The sequence below is a fragment of the Stenella coeruleoalba genome (assembly GCF_951394435.1).
Source record: "Stenella coeruleoalba genome assembly, chromosome: 4".
NCBI lineage: Eukaryota > Metazoa > Chordata > Mammalia > Artiodactyla > Delphinidae > Stenella > Stenella coeruleoalba.
In genome coordinates, this window is record NC_137149.1 from 51,946,678 (window position 1) to 51,965,826 (window position 19,149).

Consider the following 19,149-nt stretch of genomic DNA (forward strand, 5'->3'; position numbering starts at 1 on the left):
CTGGGAGAAAGAGAACAATGGGACCCAGTTGGAATTGAACCCATACTCAGACGACATGAACACACTAACTTTGCAAGGCAGTTTAGACTGATGGTGAGAGCAGGTCTCTGGTGCCTCATGGATGTGAATCCAGGCTCTGCCACTTCCTAGCCATGTGACCTTGAGGTAGTCCTTTTTGCAATGATCCAGCTTCCCTCTCTGTAAACGGGGATGCCTATCCTTGGGGATTGGTGAGTACTAACTGGGTAAACCTGGCACAAAGGAAGTGTTCTACAGCTTTGATATTAATACTGCTAGGAACGCACAGGGTCCCTGGATTTACAGTCCAAGCAGGAATGACAAGATGAGCGGTCATTCTCTGAAAGGAAGCAGGAGCTATTATTAGGGGAGGCTGAGTGTCCACAAAGCAATTACTATCCACAGCCAATATCTTATCCCTCCGCCAGACTGTAGCCACCATGAGGACAGCAGACTCTCTTCTTAATTCACCGCTGCGTCCACCAGCACCTGAGGAGCGCCTGGCTCAGTGAACCTTTGTCAAATACGCAAATGTTGGTTGCTTCTTTCTTGTGCTCCTGATCAACCAGCACGGTGCTTTGCCTGCACACAATAAGTATTTGCTGATTGAATCTATAGGTCAGTGGGATTCTTAGAAAGGGGAAGAACATTGGGATCAAAGAGATGAACTTGTTTTAATAGGACTCAGTGGCAGGCAAGTGATGGTATAATGATGCTAATAAGCTATAGATGGACTATATTGTTTGTGTAGATTAGTGTATTTGTATAGATTATAGGCTGGCTGCTGGCCAGTCTAAAACCTCTAGATCAGCATGAGGGGACAGAGAAACCACCAGTTACTTCCCTCATCACCGTGGAGAGGGGATGGCTCATCTGTCCCACATTGGTCCTGTCCCTGCCTTGGAAGCACGGCTCGTACCTCATGAGGACACCCTGGCACACTCCACACTGGCTTTCAGAGGCTCTGAGGATAGGGCTCAGCCAGCCATCTGCCAAGCTTGCTCGCAAAGACAGTAGGATGTCATGGAGGAGCATATTCTATTAGGAATCATGAGCGCTCAGTCCTGGTCCTGGCTCAGCCAATGGTGTGAGGTCTCTTGCTCTCAGTGACCTGATCTAAATCACAGAGTAATCCTTGACTTGGAGCTCATGGAGATGTTGAGCAAATGAAATCCCACCTGTGGTGATTTCATCTGGAACTCCTGCTGTTTTAAAAGAGTCATGCACCACAAAGTTCATTGCAGCACTATTTACAATAGCCAGGACATGGAACCAACCTAAATGTCCATCGACAGATGAATGGATAAAGAAGATGTGGCACATATATACAATGGAATATTACTCAGCCATAAAAAGAAACAAAACTGAGTTATTTGTAGTGAAGTGGATGGACCTAGAGTCTGTCATACAGAGTGAAGTAAGTCAGAAAGTGAAAAACAAATACCATATGCTAATGCATATATATGGAATCTAAAAAAAAAAAATGGTACTGATGAACTTGGTTGCAGGGCAGGAATAAAGAGGTAGACATAGAGAATGGACATGCTGACATGGGGTGGGAGGGCGAAGCTGGGGCGAAGTGAGAGTAGCATTGCCATATATACACTACTGAATGTAAAATAGTTCGCTGGTGGGGAGCAGAAGCATAGCACAGGGAGATCGGCTCGGTGCTTTGCGATGACCTAGAGGGGTGGGATAGGGAGGGTGGGAGGGAGGCTCAAGAGGGAGGGGATATGGGGACATGTGTATGCATATGGCTGATTCGCTTTGTTGTGCAACAGAAACTAACACGGTATTGTGAAGCAGTTATACTCCAATAAAGATCTATTAAAAAAAAAAAGGAACCCAACTCAAATTGGCTTCAGTGAAGAGGAGACTTTACTGGTTCATGTTACTGAGAAATCCAGTTTGGGGCACAGTTGGCTTCAGGGGCTCAAACGTAGTGTCAGCATCTGATTTCTCTCCATCTCTCAGCTCTCCTTCTGCTATAATGTCCTCATTCTCAGTCTCTAAACCATGGTCCCCAGCAGTTCCAGAGTCTCATCCCTTCCAGTTCAAATCCAGCCTCCCAGCAGCTGGGATAGACTATGTTTGGCTCAACATGGGTAATGTGGCCAGGCTGGACAAGCTGGATGCAGCCACACTGGACAATCAGGCCTGGGTCCAGGGCCTATCATCCCCATGAGTGAGGGAGCTTGGTCAGGCCTGGTTATATGCTTAACCTTCAGAGCTGGGAAAGAGTAAGGATTGAAGTTGGGGGAGAAGCCCCAGTTTACCTCACAAATCGGGAGAGGAGTGGTTTGCCAAAAGATATTTGGGGTACTATTAACAGAAAGAGAAGTGGATGCAGGGTGGCTAAAACAACAAATGTGCCCTACACCTGGGATTTTTATATCACGTGATATAAAGCATGCGTTGCAGCTTCCCTCTTTGCTATGAAGTCTTTTGTCTTCCCCCCAACAAGCTCCTGCAAGCGCCTGAGGAGCAGCTGTCTCACTCTACAGTCATCTGTCTTCCTCCTCTGAACTTGGTAGCCCACAGGACCGTATCACTCACCAGCAACAGGTGGCATCTGGTCATTAGTTCTCTTTTTATGTACATGTCCTGTCTCTTCATCCATATAGCAGGATCCTGGAGAACAAGGGTCACGTCTTATTCATCTTTGTGGCCCCCAAAGCACTTTGCCTGATGTTTGGGGGCATAGCAGACAGTCCCTAAATCTGCCGACAGATCAAACACCTGGTTTATATGCTTCTGGAACTACGGAAGTAAATGGCTTGACTCAACTACAAAACTACAAAGAAAGAGGAAACCTGTGTCCTCTACGCCATTTCTGAAAGATTGTAGACCTTTTCTGGACTAACTAATGATGCTGGGGTCAGGATGTGCTGGGGTCTTTTTTCCTCTGCAGCCCCCAGCCACTGGTATCATTCTTTTTAATAAAGGACTGAATGAAGGCCCAAGGAATCTTAGTCTCAGCTGCCCAGTACCCTTGGGTGGGTCGTATGCCGGCACAGCCCACCTGGAAGCACGGAGGATGGCAATCTCAGGAAGAGGAAGCAGATGTCTGTCCTCAGTGGCTCCCACCTCAGGCCACAAGGCAGAGCCCCAAGGTCCCATCAGTGGGACTGGCTGCTGGCTCCCCGCCCTGTGCTGATCTCTACTCCCCATCCTCATTCGTAACCCTGACATCCAGCAAAGGGAAGAACGAGAGAGGAGGGCATGGAAAATCAGAGTGAGGTGTAGCTCGGATGTTGAAACCGTCCTCCCAGGTGGTTCATAAGCCCCTGTGGCTCCGATTTCTGAATCCCCTGCGGGCCATCCTGGGCCAGGCGATTTGCACCTTTGTCTCTAATCCCCTCAAACCGCCCTTTAGGCCAAGTGACTTGTCCAAATCCGCGCAGCCAAGCCAGGATTCCCTCACCTGTAAAAAATGCAAGGATTAAATCAACGAGCCATAGAGAGCATCCACCTCCTGGTATAGTCACAAAAATCAAATCAATGGGGGAAGAACGAAAAAACGTGGTTTGTAAAGGAGGGAGTGGTAAACGAGGTCAGAAGATAGGTGGGTGGAGCGGCTGAAAGAAAAACCAGGCTGGGGGGTCGGGGGCAGAACAGGGAATCAACTAAAGCTCCAGTCTCTAGCCGCGTATCGCGCTCGCCCAGCGCTACGAGCTGCCAGGGAGAGCCCGGGAGGCGGTGCGCCGGGTCCCTGACCCCGCCCCTCCCTAGCTCCACCCAATCCTAGACCCCGCCCTTGGCCCCACCCCTGCCCCAACTCCACCCCGCCCCCGGCCACGGCCCCGGCCCGCCTCCTAGCCCCGCCCCCCAAGACCCGGAAGCGAAAGCAACTCCTCCTTTTCCGAGCGGGGTCACGATACCGCCGGCGGGATCCGGGATTCCGAGAGTGAGGGCTGCTCGGCGGGTCAGGGCGGTCACCGGCTGGAGCCATGACCGCGAACCTGCGCACCGCGCTCATTTTCGGCGGCTTCATCTCCCTGATCGGCGCCGCCTTCTACCCCATCTACTTCCGGCCCCTAATGCGGCTGGACGAATACCGTGAGTGACCTCTGGCCCCATGCGGTGGCCTGGGCCCAGTAACTGAGAGTGACCTCTGATCCCACGCGGTGGCCTGGCCTCAGTAACTCCCCTCCCTTCCCCACGTGGGGCCATGGTCAGAGCTTTGTTCGCCGGTCAGGGAGACCCGGGTTCGAATCTCGCTGTGTGCAGCTTTGTGACAGTGGACAAGTGACTCAATCTCTCAGAATCTCAGCAACCCCTTTAGTAGTTATCTGTTTGTATAATAAAATCATCTAGCCTTTGGTGAGACTCAAAGGTGGTAATGAAAGCAATCTGCACATAGTAGGTCGACACTAAAAAGTAGTTCATATTCACCGGAGTCTTTTAATGTATCTCATTAGGCACACATTGGACCATTTAATTTACACAACCTCACTTTGAGGTAGGTATTATTATCTGTTTTACAGATGGGGAAACTGAGGCTCAGCAAGGTTGTTCAACATGCCCCAGAACACACAGCTAGTAAGTGGCAAGACAAGTATTCCTACTCCCACCTCTGTTTCCAGACCTTCCAGACACTGAAGCTGGGAATGATGATGTTGAGGGGAGGGAGATGGACCCTAATTATCCTGAGCTTGAAGGTGTTTTTATTGCACTTCATTTCCACTCCCAAAGATGTCTTTCAGTGGAAATGTTTCAAACCTAAACTGTTAACCTGGGTTTTTGAGTTTTTCCTCTCCTTTCTCCTCAAATATTTTTTCAGATTCTGCTGTCTTCATTTTAAGCTTGTTGCTCACATGACAATGGTCAATATCCTGCGAGTAATTTTCTTCCTTAATCATTCAAGTCGTATCATTCTAAAAGCCAAGCTCTCCTTCCTTGAGACCTATACCTCAGCAAGGATTAGCACTTTGATATGTCTGAAACCATCTGTCAGAGAGAAAATATTAGGCATTAGAGGCTCATTTTGTTCTCCAGGAAACCTGAACCGTCTTGAAGATGGAAGAGGGCCAACTGTGCCCCTTGACAATATTAGCGAAGGCTGAAAGCTTGGCGATTTGAAGGCGAAAGCTCCATGTAAATGCTCTGCCCATTACAGATGCTACAGCATTTGGTTTCTGAGTTAGAGCGTTTTAAGTACACAGATTTCCTTGTGGCTTCTTTTCATCAGCCAAGATTGAAATGGCCTCTGCATTCTGCCTCCCAGCCTGTCTCCATGCACCATGCGTGAAGGTGAACATGGGGCTGTGTGAAGCCCTGTATAATCTATCTGCATTATCCGTCCTTACTGCATCCTTGCCCCACGCTGTTTGATGACAGCCTCTAGAGTTGAACTTGGGACAAGGGGGTCTGCTTGGGATCCCACTAGAGAAGTTTCAGTCACGAAGACTAGAGCGGTGGTTTTCAACTGGGAATGGTTTTTGTCCCCCTAGGGACAGTTGGTTCTATCTGGAGACATTTTTGCTTGTCACAAAATGGACGGCATAGGGTGGGCTAGTGTGTGCTACTGACATCTAGTGCATAGAGGCCAGGGGTGCTGCTAAACTTTGTGCCATGCACAGGACAGCCACCCCTGACAAAGAATTATCCGGCCCAAAATGCGAATGGTGCCAAGGCTGAGAAACCTTCTTCTGGGTCAGATGCTCAGGGTGTGGGTTTGCGCTGTCTCCCAACAACAGTCTCATAGGGATAGTCCGGAGTCTATGGTTGTCTGAGTCGCCTTGAGACAGACGGATTAGGCCTTTAAAGTGAACATTTAGTGCGTGTGGCTACAATATCTGCATTTTTAACTGTAAGGCAGTCAACACCTGCCCACTTTTCTGGTTCAGTCTTAATTAATTTGAACACTCTTATCTGAGAGTCATAATTGATTCCTTAAACAGGTAATGATACTAAATAGCTAATATTTATTGAAAGCTTATTATATGTCTGACACTCTTCTAAGTACTTCTTATATATCAATCCATTTGGTGCTCATAACAACCCTTCATTGTAGCTGCTGTGTGATCATCATCCCCATTTTATATGTGGACAGACTGAGGTATGGAACAGTTAACTTGTACAAGGACCCACAACCGATGAGTCCTGGATCTGGGATTTGCACCAGTGCCCTTAATCGTGACACCAGGGCACCATACTGCCTCTCTAAGAGGGTGAGAGAAGTAAGTCAGATGAGGGTGTAAATCCCTTACTAGAGGAGGACCTTAAGGTGTGTTACTCAACCTCTCGGAGCCTGGCCTGTTTCCTCATCTGTAACAGTGGAATTTGCAGGACTGAATTTACATGTTTTGGGGTGAATTAAATGAGATAACAGGTGTAGAAACACATAGTATATTTTTACACTAGGCTTCCCATAAAAACATTTTAAAAATTAGGAATCACAAGGGCAGGGAAGTGAGACAAGGAGATTTAAGCAGGTGGACCGACCCAGGTGAGACATTCGTGACCGGGTCATGGGAACCCTCTGTGAGGACGGAGCTTCAGTTCATTTCAGCACATTCAGCTAGCATTTAGTTAGCTTCCTTTTCATTTTTTTAAACCTGGATTTTAGCAATTACTGTGTGTCTGGCACTGTGTTAGGTGCCAGATGTATGTGACCGGACAAGACGGTCAGAGCTCTTCTCTCATGTCACTGCCTCACACGTACCTAGTCCCCCACCCGCTCCCTGCACTCTGAGCTGGTCTCCCTGCTTCACTGGTCCCCAGGACCACCCATTCTTTACCCAGCAGCCACTGTGGTCTTTCTGGTTAGTGTGTTGCTGCTGATCTACCTTCTTTGCATTTGTAGTCAAAGATTTCAGACTATATGATTTTGATTTTTTGATAGGTCAAGATTTGCTTTGTGACTTGGTACAAGTCAGTTTTTGCAAATGTTCACTGTTTGCTGGGAATGATGTATATTCTCTTGTTTGGGAGTACAGAGTTCTGTATATGATGGTTCCAGATCATTCTTAATTCTGACTTAGATATCTTGAGGCCATATTATTCTGTGCACACAATCTAGAATATTCTGGGGGGGCTCGATTAGTATTATATGAGTCCTCTTTACCCCTAATATTTCTCCCGAACTCTGTTTTATCTGATATTATCATAGTTACCAGCTTTCTTTTGGTTAGTGTTTTCCTGGTGTGTGTGTATATCTATATGTATATATAGAGAGATATAGATGTAGATATCCTCTTATATTTAGCCTTTATTTGTCCTTAAGTCTTATAACCAGCCTAAACTGGGATTTTTTTTAATAAATTTATTTATTTTATTTATTTAATTTTGGCTGTGTTGGGTCTTTGTTGCTGGGCGCAGGCTTTCTCTAGTTGCGGCAAGCGGGGGCTACTCTCCATTGTGGTGCACAGGCTTCTCATTGCGGTGGCTTCTCTTGTTGTGGAGCATGGGCTCTAGGCACACGGCCTTCAGTAGTTGTGGCACGTGGGCTCAGTAGTTGTGGCTCGCGGGCTCTAGAGCTCAGGCTCAGTAGTTGTGACGCATGGGCTTAGTTGCTCCGCGGCATGTGGGATCTTCCCGGACCAGGGCTCGAACCCGTGTCCCCTGCATTGGCAGGTGGATTCTTAACCACTGCGCCACCAAGGAAGCCCTAAACTGGGATTTTTAAAAAATCCAATCTGATAATCTTTTTAAACTGTTGGATTGAGATCATTTTCACTTATGTTTACTGATATATTTACTTTATTTTTCCTATCTTATGTTTTCTATTTATTCTTCTGTTTCTCTACTTCCCTTTTTTCTCCTTTTCTGCCTTCAAGGCTTCTTTATTTAATTCTCTTACCCTCTACTAGTTTGAAAGTTTTACATTCTCTTTTTCTTTTGTGGTGACAGTTTAAAGTTAGTCAATATCTTTACCTCCTATGAAATATACAAAGACCTTAGAATGCCTTAGCTCCGGTCCCAGACGCCCCACCCGCCCTGCCTTGTGTTTATTACTCCCCAGATGACTTAGTACCATCCGTGTTTTATACAGTCACTGATTGTTTCTCTTTACCCTCATTCTTTACTCACTGATCCTTCTTTCATCTCACACCTTTCTAGTTTCAGTTTTCTTCATTCTGAAATACATCTTTGTGTTTCTTTGGTGAGAATTTGTAACTGGGAACATCCATTCTTGTGTGTCAGAGAATGTATAGAACTCCAGGTCTTCCATTGTGGCTGTCGGAAAGTCTATTGTGCTGTTTGCTCTTTGAATTCGATCCTCTCACTCGCTTAGTCAAAATACTTCAGTAACCCTCTGCTGTCCTCAGAGTCCAGCCGGTGGAAAAGCATTGAAGAATTTGAATCTGGAGTGCAAGGTGATCAGATTCACTCTTTCCAGGAGTCTCTGACTGTGTGTGACGGAGGGGCTGGGAGGGTCAAGGTTGGAGGTAAGACGGCCAGATACGGGAAGGCTGTGCTTCCTGTGACCTCAGGGAGAGGTGACTGTAGCCTTAACCAGAGTGGTGGTGGTTATGGGACTGGGGAGAAGGACTGAATTCCGGAGCCAGATTTAAGAAATAAATCCTCTACAGGGATTTGTGACTGATTAGCTCAGGGCTGAGGGAGGCAGAGGAAAGATTGACACCCAGCGTTCTGGGTCCAGCAGCTGAGGAGATATGGTGCTAGACATTATGAAATACAGGAAGTCTGTTTGGGGGACGAGAGGACATGCTAGTTCGGTTTGGGGTGTATTGAGTTTCAGGTACCTGGATATGCTTCTGGAGATTTCCTGTAGGCGATGGGAGCTGAACCACAGGATCTGAGCTGGAGCTGGAGCTGGCGCGTCACTGGCATTGGATGGGAAGCAGAGTCATTGCAGTAGGTGGGGCTCCCAGGCAGCATTCAGAGATTGAAAAAGACAAGCTGTCCAGGGCAGAATGCAGGTGAACACTAGCATTTGACGGTCTGAAGAGCAAGTGGTCAGAGGAGGAAGGGTCCTCAAAGGAGTGGCCAGAGCGCGAGGATTAAAACCAGAAGAGGCTGCAGTCTCAAGCCCCAAGAAGATAGCTCTTCATGAAAAGGGGGTGGTCAGCAGGGCTAGGCTGCTTGAAGACGGTAAGAAAGAAAAAAAGTGAAAATATCCATTGGATTTAGCAAAAAGAAGGTAAAGCTCATTGGTTGTTTTGTTAGAAGTGCTTTCAATGGTTTGATGGCAGAAAGCAGATAGCAGTGGATTGAAGAGTAAATAGTATATTGGGTTGACTGTTTAAAGATGTTGGTCTGTATGGAGAGGAGAATGACGAATTATTTTGCAGCTGGTCGAGGGGGCTGTTGTGTTTTCGTTTTGGCTGGGAGCAGCGGGAGAGCCAAGAGAGCCTCTGGACAAAGAAGACTGCTGGAGAGAGAAGACAGTCCATAGAGTGGGAAGTGGCATGGGATCTTGAGATCAGATGGAGGAGGGAGACTTGGACCAAAGGCAGGACACCTCTTCCAGCAACTGAGGAGAAAGGCAGGTGTGGATACCTCTAGATGTAGCTGTGATGTTGGGAGGTTGTGGATGCTTCCTGTTTGTTGTGGCTTCTGTTCTCTTTGTGACGCAGGAGGTCAGGTGACTATGCGTGAGAGGCACACGCCCCAGCCAGACTCTCCGTCCTTGAGACACTCTCTTCCCTGGGCTTCGTGACTGCCCCTCCGCCAGTACTCCTGGCTTTGCCCTTTTGCTCCTGCCTTTCATCCACTCCTTAGCCTCTCTTGTTGGCTGTTTCTCTTCTGAGCGTCCTTCATACATTTATGGTCCCCAGAATTCTGGGCAGACCGAGGAGAAGCCCACAGTCCTTGGAAAGGCCGGGCAGACACCCAGTCCTTGAGAAGGGGAGCCAGAGGCTAGCAAGGAGCCCAGGCCATGTAGGGCCCAAGTGTCGAGACACTGCTGACCCTTCATCTGGACCAGCCTGACTGATGCTGGCCGGCCTGGGTATGGGGACAGGTAGGCTCTAGGGCCCCTGCTGGAATAAGCCTCAAGGCAGTAGAAAAGAGGCACAAGGCTGCTTAGGTAAAATAAAGCCAAGGAGATCTTCTACGATTTAAAAGCAGACAGGCCATTGTCACAGACTGCTGTGTTGAATTTCATTTTGACATTCAGTGTGATCTCTAGCTCTTTCACTAACTCAGCCAGACTTCACCGAGTATTAGGGGGAATACAAGGTCAGTTCCACACGTGATACCTGAGTAGTGAAATGAGCACCGGGGAGATGGCAGTTGGCATTGGCAGTTGTCATTCCCACACCAGAAGCGTGGGGATGGTTCTGCTGTGCTTCTGGAGGGAATCCAGACGTTGCTGATTAGCTTTCAGCCTATTGGCACAGCATGATGCGTGGGAAGAGCCCACATTCAGGGAAGCATACTTGAAGCTATACGTACAGCGCACATTCAGGCGCTATAACTTGAAGGCTGGTCTGCCTTTTGTCTCTGCATCCTGGAACCAGACAGTGATCCTGAATGTGGCTTTAAAAAATAACAGCATTTCAGGGCGACCTGTGAAATGAGACAGAATAAGATCATTTTCTGTGATCCTGTTCATGCTTAACTTTAGTTAGATGTGCAGAAGCACAAAGGGTTTTGCCAGAAATCTTGTGTTCATTCAGTCCCCTCATTTAGGTGACTTGTCCAAGGTCACCTAGCACATTTATTCCTGGATAGACACTAGACCCTAACTCCCCAGCCTTGTCTGCTGCTTAATGATGCCCTGTTTCACCTGCTTTTAGGACAGGGAAGAGTGTCTGCCAGTAAAGCCAAAGGTTACGTGGGAGAGCTGTGATACCTCACTTCTCCTCCCGTTCCCCTTCCGCCCCCAACCTCAAGCGTGTGGTACAGAGTCAGAGCAGGCCTGCGAGAAATCACTTGACTCAGAAATGCCTCTTACCTTGGAAGGGCATTTTCCCGATTATATGGCAAGTGCTCAGAATATGCTTTTTATTCTTTTCACCTTAGAGTCAAATGAAATGCGCAGACTAAAGTCTTATTTTCTGACAGGCCTTACGAAGCTGCCTGGTTTCTACCACACACCCTGGTGAGAAACTAAAGTGTTCATGGTATTGGAAGGAGTCCACGCTTCCGATGGCCCTTTGGTCCCCCCAGCCGCTGGCTCACACTCACCCCCAATACACACGTCTAGTTCTGGATCACCCCGAAGTCAGACTGCAGCAAAGTGGGAGCATTAGAAAAGTATTATTTTATTTTATTTTTGCTATTTTTAAAAGAGACTTTCAATTAATCATCATGGAATAGTCACAGTGCTCTTGGACTTGCTTATACTTGTTTTGCAGTTGTGTATTTTTGTTGTTAAAAAAAAAAAAATCCAAGCCGACAGAGAAGATCTAAGAATAGTACAATGAATCCTTTTATGTCCTTCACCTAGATTTACCAGTTGTTAACATTTTGCCACATTTGCTTTCTCTCGCTATGTATATGTTACACGTCTATACATACATACATATGGACACGCATATGTTCATATATAATTACATTCCATATATAATCGTTACTACTATTTTGCTGAACCATTTGAGAGTGAGTTGAAGACCTTGTGAGCTTTGATGCCTAAACACTTCAGCATGTATTTTCTGAGCACAAGGACATTCTCTTACATAATCACAATTATCCAATCCAGGAAATTTAATATTGACACAATGTTATTATGTAATATACAGTCCATATTCAAATGTTGACATTTGTCCAATTACCTCAGGTGGTGAGTTGCTTTTATTTTAACTGTTCATTGGCAGGAGGAGATGGAGGGGTGTTCCCGAGGTGATGGTTTCACTGTGTAGGCCCCCCACTCCGAGGTCAGATTCTGCACCTGCTTTTAGGTTTTTATCTGCTGGTCCTCCCCAAGAGCACCCTCAACTAGTCAGTAACAAGACCACTGAGGGGGCTGGCAGTTAGAGCACGCTGTATCAATTTGCTGTGAATGTTAAATAAAGTAGCAAGTCACACAGATTTCACAGTATGGACATTTAATATAAGGATAGGTTTCCTGTTCAAAGACTTAAACATTACGAGGTAGCTTCTTTTGCTACCATACAAAAATGAGCCCGTCTGCATGTATTACTAAGTTTTAAATAATCTGCCTTGGCCCTTTGAGTAGAGCTAAGGATCCTCAATTAAAACTGCAAATCACTTTGTCACCGTTTACCCTTCCCCCTCCCCATAGCCCCAAGTCCACTCTCTAGTAAGTCTGTGTCTTTATTCCTGTTTCACCCCTAGGTTTTTCATGACATTTTTTTTTCTTAAATTCCATATATATGTGTCAGCATACGGTATTTGTCTCTCTCCTTCTGACTTACTTCACTCTGTATGACAGACAAGAGGCATGGCCATATATACACTACCAAACGTGGGGTAGATGGCTGGTGGGAAGCAGCCGCATAGCACAGGGAGATCAGCTCGGTGCTTTGTGACCGCCTGGAGGGGTGGGATAGGGAGGGTGGGAGGGAGGGAGATGCAAGCGGGAAGAGATATGGGAATATATGTATATGTATAACTGATTCATTTTGTTGTGAAGCTGAAACTAACATACCATTGTGAAGCAATTATACTCCAATAAAGATATTAAAACAAAAAACAAAAAAAACCTGCAAATCAGCTCACTGCCTTAGCACCAGGGGGCAGAGTCGGGCTTGCTGAGACACTGGAGAGGGAACTTCTAACGGGCATCGCAAAGCTCCAGGCCCCATGCTGCATATTTGTGTTTCTATCATTTCACTCCTGCTAGAAGCATGCTCACTACTAAAAGGTCAGTAATTAGCTTATCCTGATTTGCCCACATAGTTAAACCCCTGACTTCTGTGTTGCCCTTTTTTCCAGAGGTTGAGAGACATTTGCTGTTTCTCTAATGATAGCAAAACAGAAACCTACTGTCAACCTCATCAAGATGTGCTCGCTAAGTCCCAAGGGACCAGTTTGTTTTCCCTTTAGCGTATCTCGCATTCACAAATAAAGTGTCTTTGTGTCATATCATGAATTTATATAAGACTGCTTTGGCCTTAGAGTATTTATAAAACATTAATGGATTAAAGAACCAGGGGATGTAGATAGGACGCTAATACCGGTTATCACTTGGTAGGAACTCCTTCTGCAAATGGGTTTAAATTGCCCATCCAAGCCAAAAAAGAGGGGGTTGCATAAGGACAAGGATTATAAAGAGATTATGGTCTATTTAAAATAAATCCTCAGCCTCTCTCCAACCTCATTAGCAATTAGCAAGGAAGTGTGAAGACAGGGATTCTTTTCTCTTCACTTGTTTCTCCATTTCATTGTAAGAGGTGAGAACACAAATTAGGCATTCCTTTGCCACCAGAAGTCAACTTCCTCTGATGCTTGGCAGCCTGCCAGCTTCTTTGGCTTTGCAGGACCTGCCTCTTGGAGAATGTGTTCCGTTCACCAGGTTGTCTGATTCTCTCAAACCTGGACATCTAGAATGCTTTCTGGCAATCAAGCATGTATTAAAAATTCATCTCTTCCTTCTTCCATGATACTGGAGAACGGACCTTTTAGCTGTGAAAAATGATATCTGTTTTTGTTCCTGGCACGATCGATGACAGTGTAGTCTTTTGCTAGTTGGCATTTTCTAAGAGCATGTTTGAGACAGATCCGTACTTGGAGACTTACATGGTGACAGCATGGTAGGGCTCACTCCTACAGGAATTTAACTTCTTAGGAAATGAGATTGCCTTTTGTGTTATTTTAGGAAGTCTGACGCCTCAGAGGTCCCATTGTCACCCACTCTTTTGGCATCTCTTGGTCCACAGGGTCTTGGTTGTTGTTTACCTGCTACTTTTCAGAGAGGCCCAGTGGAGCCACCAGACCCTTCTGTATAAGCAGCTTCCTCATGCTGTGTCTCCTCTGTCTTGCTTAGAATTGGATGTCAAGATTCAGATAATCCCTGCTGCCCGGTGTTTTATTTGCCAAAGCAAAACTTAGCATTGATAAAACTCTCAGACAGGTCACTTAGGATTGACTTTCCGTCACATCACCGGAGAAGCAAGTTCAGTGAATATTTGATTTGGAAAAGCCCTGTTTCCTATACCTTTATGCTTGTGTATCTTTATGAGAATAAAGAAAACTGCCTAGTATTAAATAAGAGCTAAACGTGGATTTAAAGAAACACCGTCAGCCTGATTAAAAGAAAGGTTTGATTACAACACTTAATTACTATAATATAGTAGTAAACATCCTTTGGCTGCAAGTCTTTCTGCTGAAAAGCCACCATTTGTTTTTCAAGATACTTAAAATAATAAGTCTTTGTTTTCACAGGCCTTAGGTTTATTCGACACCACTTAGAAAGATGTGTGAGGGCTTGAAGCCCACAGACATAAAATGCCCAGTTTCTCTTGGCCTTCGCCTGTGGGACATCTCCAAAGAGACTGGCTAAGCTGCTGACGCTAAAACGTGCTTACTAATTGGCGTAGCACCTGCAGTCAATTAGGGAAGCTTCAATTATCCAAACCAAAGCCACCCACCCAAAGATTAATTTTCTGCTCTATTTCCTAGGAAAAACATAGCATATTTAGCTCTGGGTCTAGGCCCTCAGTGGAGTACATTTTAGACACCTAAACTGCATCATTTTCTCCTGAATTGTACTTGTTCCTGCAGTTCAGCAGCCTTGCTCTCCTCATATCACACCCACCAGTTCTTTCAAAATTGTTCTTTTGCTGTTGTTTTTGTTGCCTTTCCAAACTGCTGAGATCACTGGGAAAAGATGTTCATTAGAAGCTTTTCTTCTGAAGTACGGCTTTCTTTCTTTCACTGAAAATATCCAGTCTTTTTGCTTGATAGGATCTAACTTCTGTAACGTAAAAGCTTTGGGCAATGGCAGCTCTGAATTTAATAGCACTCAGATATATTGTTTCCTGATTGTCCCGTGTCATTGTTCCACGTAGATAAAAAGATTTCCACTGCCCTGCCCCACAGCCCCCTCTCTAATGAGTAATTTTTCTGTTGTGTTTCTCAGAGAAGGAACAAACCATAAATCGAGCTGGTATTGTCCAAGAAGACGTGCAGCCACCAGGTAAACGTAAAAATCACAACAAAGTCTCACGTGTACTAGTGTGTTGTCGTTGGGAGTGGTGCTTTGCAGCAGGAGAAATCTTTGCTTCGAGGCTGGATTGTAACTGTGCCGTTATTTCCCAGCAGTTGCCGTTTTAGAGGTTGCCACCCCAAGACTTCCTCTTAATATGTTACTCCAGAAGAGGTTTTGCAAGTTTGCACGTTTCTCTTCTGCATTTGATAAGTGGGCATAAGTGTGTAGCAAGTGTGCAATTAACTACCAAGCATAAGTAGATGTTTTGCAGACATATTTACCAAGCACCTATTTAAACACCACCGTCATGGGAAAATACTGTTTACTTATGAGCTATTTTAATCGATGCGGGATTCTGCTTTATACAGAAGCTCACAAGTTCCCTGTATGGCTGAATGGTTAGTTACTTTGAGACGATCCAAGTTGGCTGAGAATGAGAGGTTTCTAGCTTATTAGCCAAAACTCTTGTAATCTGTGGCAGCGGTCTTTTTTTTATTCATTTATTTTTTAACTAGGCCAGATACATATCTCCCTGATGTGGGGCAATTTCTGAGCCATTTAAAAGTCTCTTGTCAGCTGCCACGGCTTCCCAGCCGTCCTGTTCCGGGGTTCCGGCAACTTGCCCGCACTAACTCCAACTACATGGAAATTGCACAACTTCATTCTGATGTCATCTTAGTTGTTTGGGGTTGAGGGAAGTGGTAGGAAATTTAAAAACGAATCCTGTTTTTATTCGTGTTTCTTTCTATAGGGTTAAAAGTGTGGTCGGATCCATTTGGCAGGAAATGAAAAGGCTATCACCACCTCTGATTATGAAAGTAGACAGAGTCTTCATGCTTTCATTTCTGTAGCAAGTACAAAATCACCTGGCTAAAGAACGATGGCTGGAGAAGAAAACTCTAGAAGGCTGTAAAGAAGAGTAGTGTGCACCAGGATTAATTCCCTTCTTAAGTATCAAAAGAACCCTGAAACAAATCACACCATTACGAAGGTTTTCATGATTTGGTTTCCTTTCTAAAAATGAAGCTTTCTCACCCAGCTGCATTTGGAGGCGATCTACTTATTATTCAGTCTCTACCTCTTACCCACCTGAGCTGTGACATGAATACAAGCAACCCGTAGACTTGGGAAGATCCTAGTCTGTTCTGCCGTCTTCCAAATAAGAAGTTTCAGTGAAAACCCACCATATTGAGCAGCCTCCTAGGGCTCTTTGAAAATGTTAAAGTTGATAAAACTCTTTGAGGACAAGGTACATTGTACTCTTTAAGAATAAAGAGTACAACTCAACTATCTCATTGGGAGGGTTGCTGCATTTTGAAAAATAAATAACTATGAAGCAAATCAAGCTAAATGGGTATGCATGCCTAGTAGAAATCATGTTGAATTAACTGAGTGAAAATATGTGTATTAAAATGATTTCTTTTTACTTCACAATGGTGTAAGATTTTTTGTAAATCCTTCTTTGTAAGCGCATTAAATGATACCCAGAAGTATTATTTGACTACATTATATTTGACTAGGTATTTGACTGTTTGGTGTTTGTATACAAGTAAAATTGTATACAAGTAAAAATCTTAAAGGTAAATAGCAAATGTATTGAGACAGATATTTATTGAATGCGATTCTCTACCAGATACCTCACCAGGTGCTGCAAAGATGAACATGAGAATACGAATTTCTTTCTCTAGTGCTCTCTCTGGCCCCTTACTAGATCATGTGCTTTTGAAAGACACATCTTTTTTGTTTTTACATTTCCCAGAGTGCCTTGCACATTACTGTACGCTGTCTTTTAGATGAGCTACCTGATGACATAATTTTATTATTGTGAACTGGGAGATGGCTTAACAGACAACTGGCATAATTATGTTAATTACTGTCAAAAAAAAAAGATTGATAGTTCCAAAACCAAAGTCATCATTTTTGGTAGGCATTCCCTAACATTTAATTGACTTACAGTTAAGAGCCTGATAAAAGAACTGACTCATTTGGGGGACATTTGACCACTCTTTTCCTTGGAGGGGGCACCAAAAGGTTGTGTGACTTAAGAGTCAAGCCCCTTGTGGGTGCTTAATCGAGATTCCTCTGTGACTGAGGCCAGTGCCTATACATCTGCTTTGGAAGATATCCAGGCTGAAATGACTGTGTCTGCGTGTCATAGACAAGAACTTTGGGGCCTCGATGGCCTGTTTGTCGGCTGAAACAGACTCAGTTTAGTCTCCTGAGTGAGACCTATGTCCTGGCCTTGACCCTACCTTTGGTCCACCTCTTTGCAGAGATAAAGAGGCTTTCTGTGCTGCTCAGCTGCCTTGATGCTTATAAAAGGATTGCTCTTGATGTTCTCAGAGCTGTAGTGTCAGTCTGTGCTGCCCACGCTTGACAAAAGCCAGGTTGTAAGAGATGCTACTTGGGAAGACTGACTGAGGGCCTGGTGGTTCATCCACACTCCTCTCAGGTGTGCCTCCAGGATGATGAGGAAAGCACTCGAAAGAGGGGATCTTAGTCAAATACAGTTAGGAAACATAGAGTTCAAGTTAATTAGGTTTATTTGCTTCTAATTTGACAATTTCCAAGAGAGACGTAACATTTCCCAAGTGTATTTGATCACAGAACATTTTTTTACCAATTATCTTCTGGGCCTAGTGACCAACAACATCCTTTTGGGAACATTCTCCAAATAGTCTCGGGACCCTTTAACACTCAGAAATTTTTGAGAACTCCAAAGTGTTTCTTCTTAGGTGGGTTATATCTATAGATGCTTACTATATTAGAAATTAAAACAAATTTTTCATTTACGAATATCAATAATAAACCCATAGGTTACTATGACATATTTTTGTGTGAAAAATTTATTTACCAAGATGAAAACATAATTTGCAAATTTCTTTAATGTCTGGCTTAATAGAAGATGCTAGATTCTCATATCTACTTCTGCATTTGATCTGTTGCTGTATCACACGTCATGTGGCCTCTGGAAAACTACACCCTCATAAGAAGAGAGTAAAAAAAGGCAAAAAGCCTTTGATAGTACAGTATTATAAAAATACTTTTGATCATGCAACCCCCCTAAAAAGATTCCAGAGACCCCTCCAGGTACCTCCAGGTACCACAGTTTGAGTCTCATCTGTTTGCATTAGTTCCCTCAGAGTTGCCTGTTGAGGGAAATTACAAGAGGAGGGGAGAAACTGACAAAATTTCCCGTCCTTATTGCCAAAATGAAGTTGGATCCTTTATTTTCAATGTCCTCTTTAGGAAGACTCTGGTTGACTTAATTTTAATCTCAGCACCAGAAATAGCCACACTGCTGAAGAGTTGGTACATTTATCCCGTGAACATTGATTTGCGTAACTTGTTTCCTTCTTTGTATTGGCTGATAGGAAGCTCAACCACATTTGTGGTCCAGATTTTTAAAAAGTACCTTGTGGAATGAATTTGGGCCATTACATTACCTTCATTCTTTTTTTCCCCTGACCTTATTTTCCTTTCTGCTTTCTCACTTCAGTTTCCTATCTTATATTGTATGTTAGACCCATCATTTAAAAATGAGCCAGCGCACAGACGGTATTTATTCAATTGAAAAACCACTTATAATCTAGTAAGGGAAATGATGTAAATTCACAGATAAGATTAAAATGATGTGGAATATTAGAAGGACCTTTAAGGAGGTTCGGAGTGTCTATTGACACTGGGCACATGCAAACCCTGTGTCCCTGCAGTTCTACTAGTTATTTATGCAGCAGAAATGCATCCATAAATCCACCAAAAGACATGGACTAGAATGTTCCCAGCAGCTCTGGAAACTCCCCAAATGCCCATCAACAGTACAATGACTAAATAAACTGTGATATATTCACACGATAGAATACAATATGGTGATGAAAAGGGACAACAATGCAATGAATCTCACAAACAATACAGAATGAACAAAAGCAAGTTGCAAGAGTACTTTTAGATTCCATTTAGAGAAAGAATAAAAATGGTAAATTAAGCCATAGAGTTGGAAGTCAGGATAGTGACTATTAGGAAGAGGCGTTGCTGTAGCGACTGGCAAGGGATACAGGGGGTCTTCAAGGTGCTGATATGCTACTTTTTGATCCGGGAGCAGGGTA

The 19,149-nt window shown here is 44.5% G+C and overlaps 1 protein-coding gene across 1 annotated transcript; it reads left to right on the forward strand.

The window, feature by feature from the left end:
- The first annotated feature begins 3,846 nt into the window (after window positions 1-3,846).
- On the forward strand, window positions 3,847-16,526 carry SMIM20 (small integral membrane protein 20). The gene is made up of 3 exons (XM_079920647.1): window positions 3,847-4,077; window positions 14,975-15,031; window positions 15,795-16,526. The coding sequence occupies exons 1-3, from the start codon at window positions 3,969-3,971 to the stop codon at window positions 15,830-15,832; spliced, it is 204 nt and encodes a 67-aa protein (XP_079776773.1). The 5' UTR covers window positions 3,847-3,968; the 3' UTR covers window positions 15,833-16,526.
- The last annotated feature ends 2,623 nt before the right edge of the window (window positions 16,527-19,149 follow it).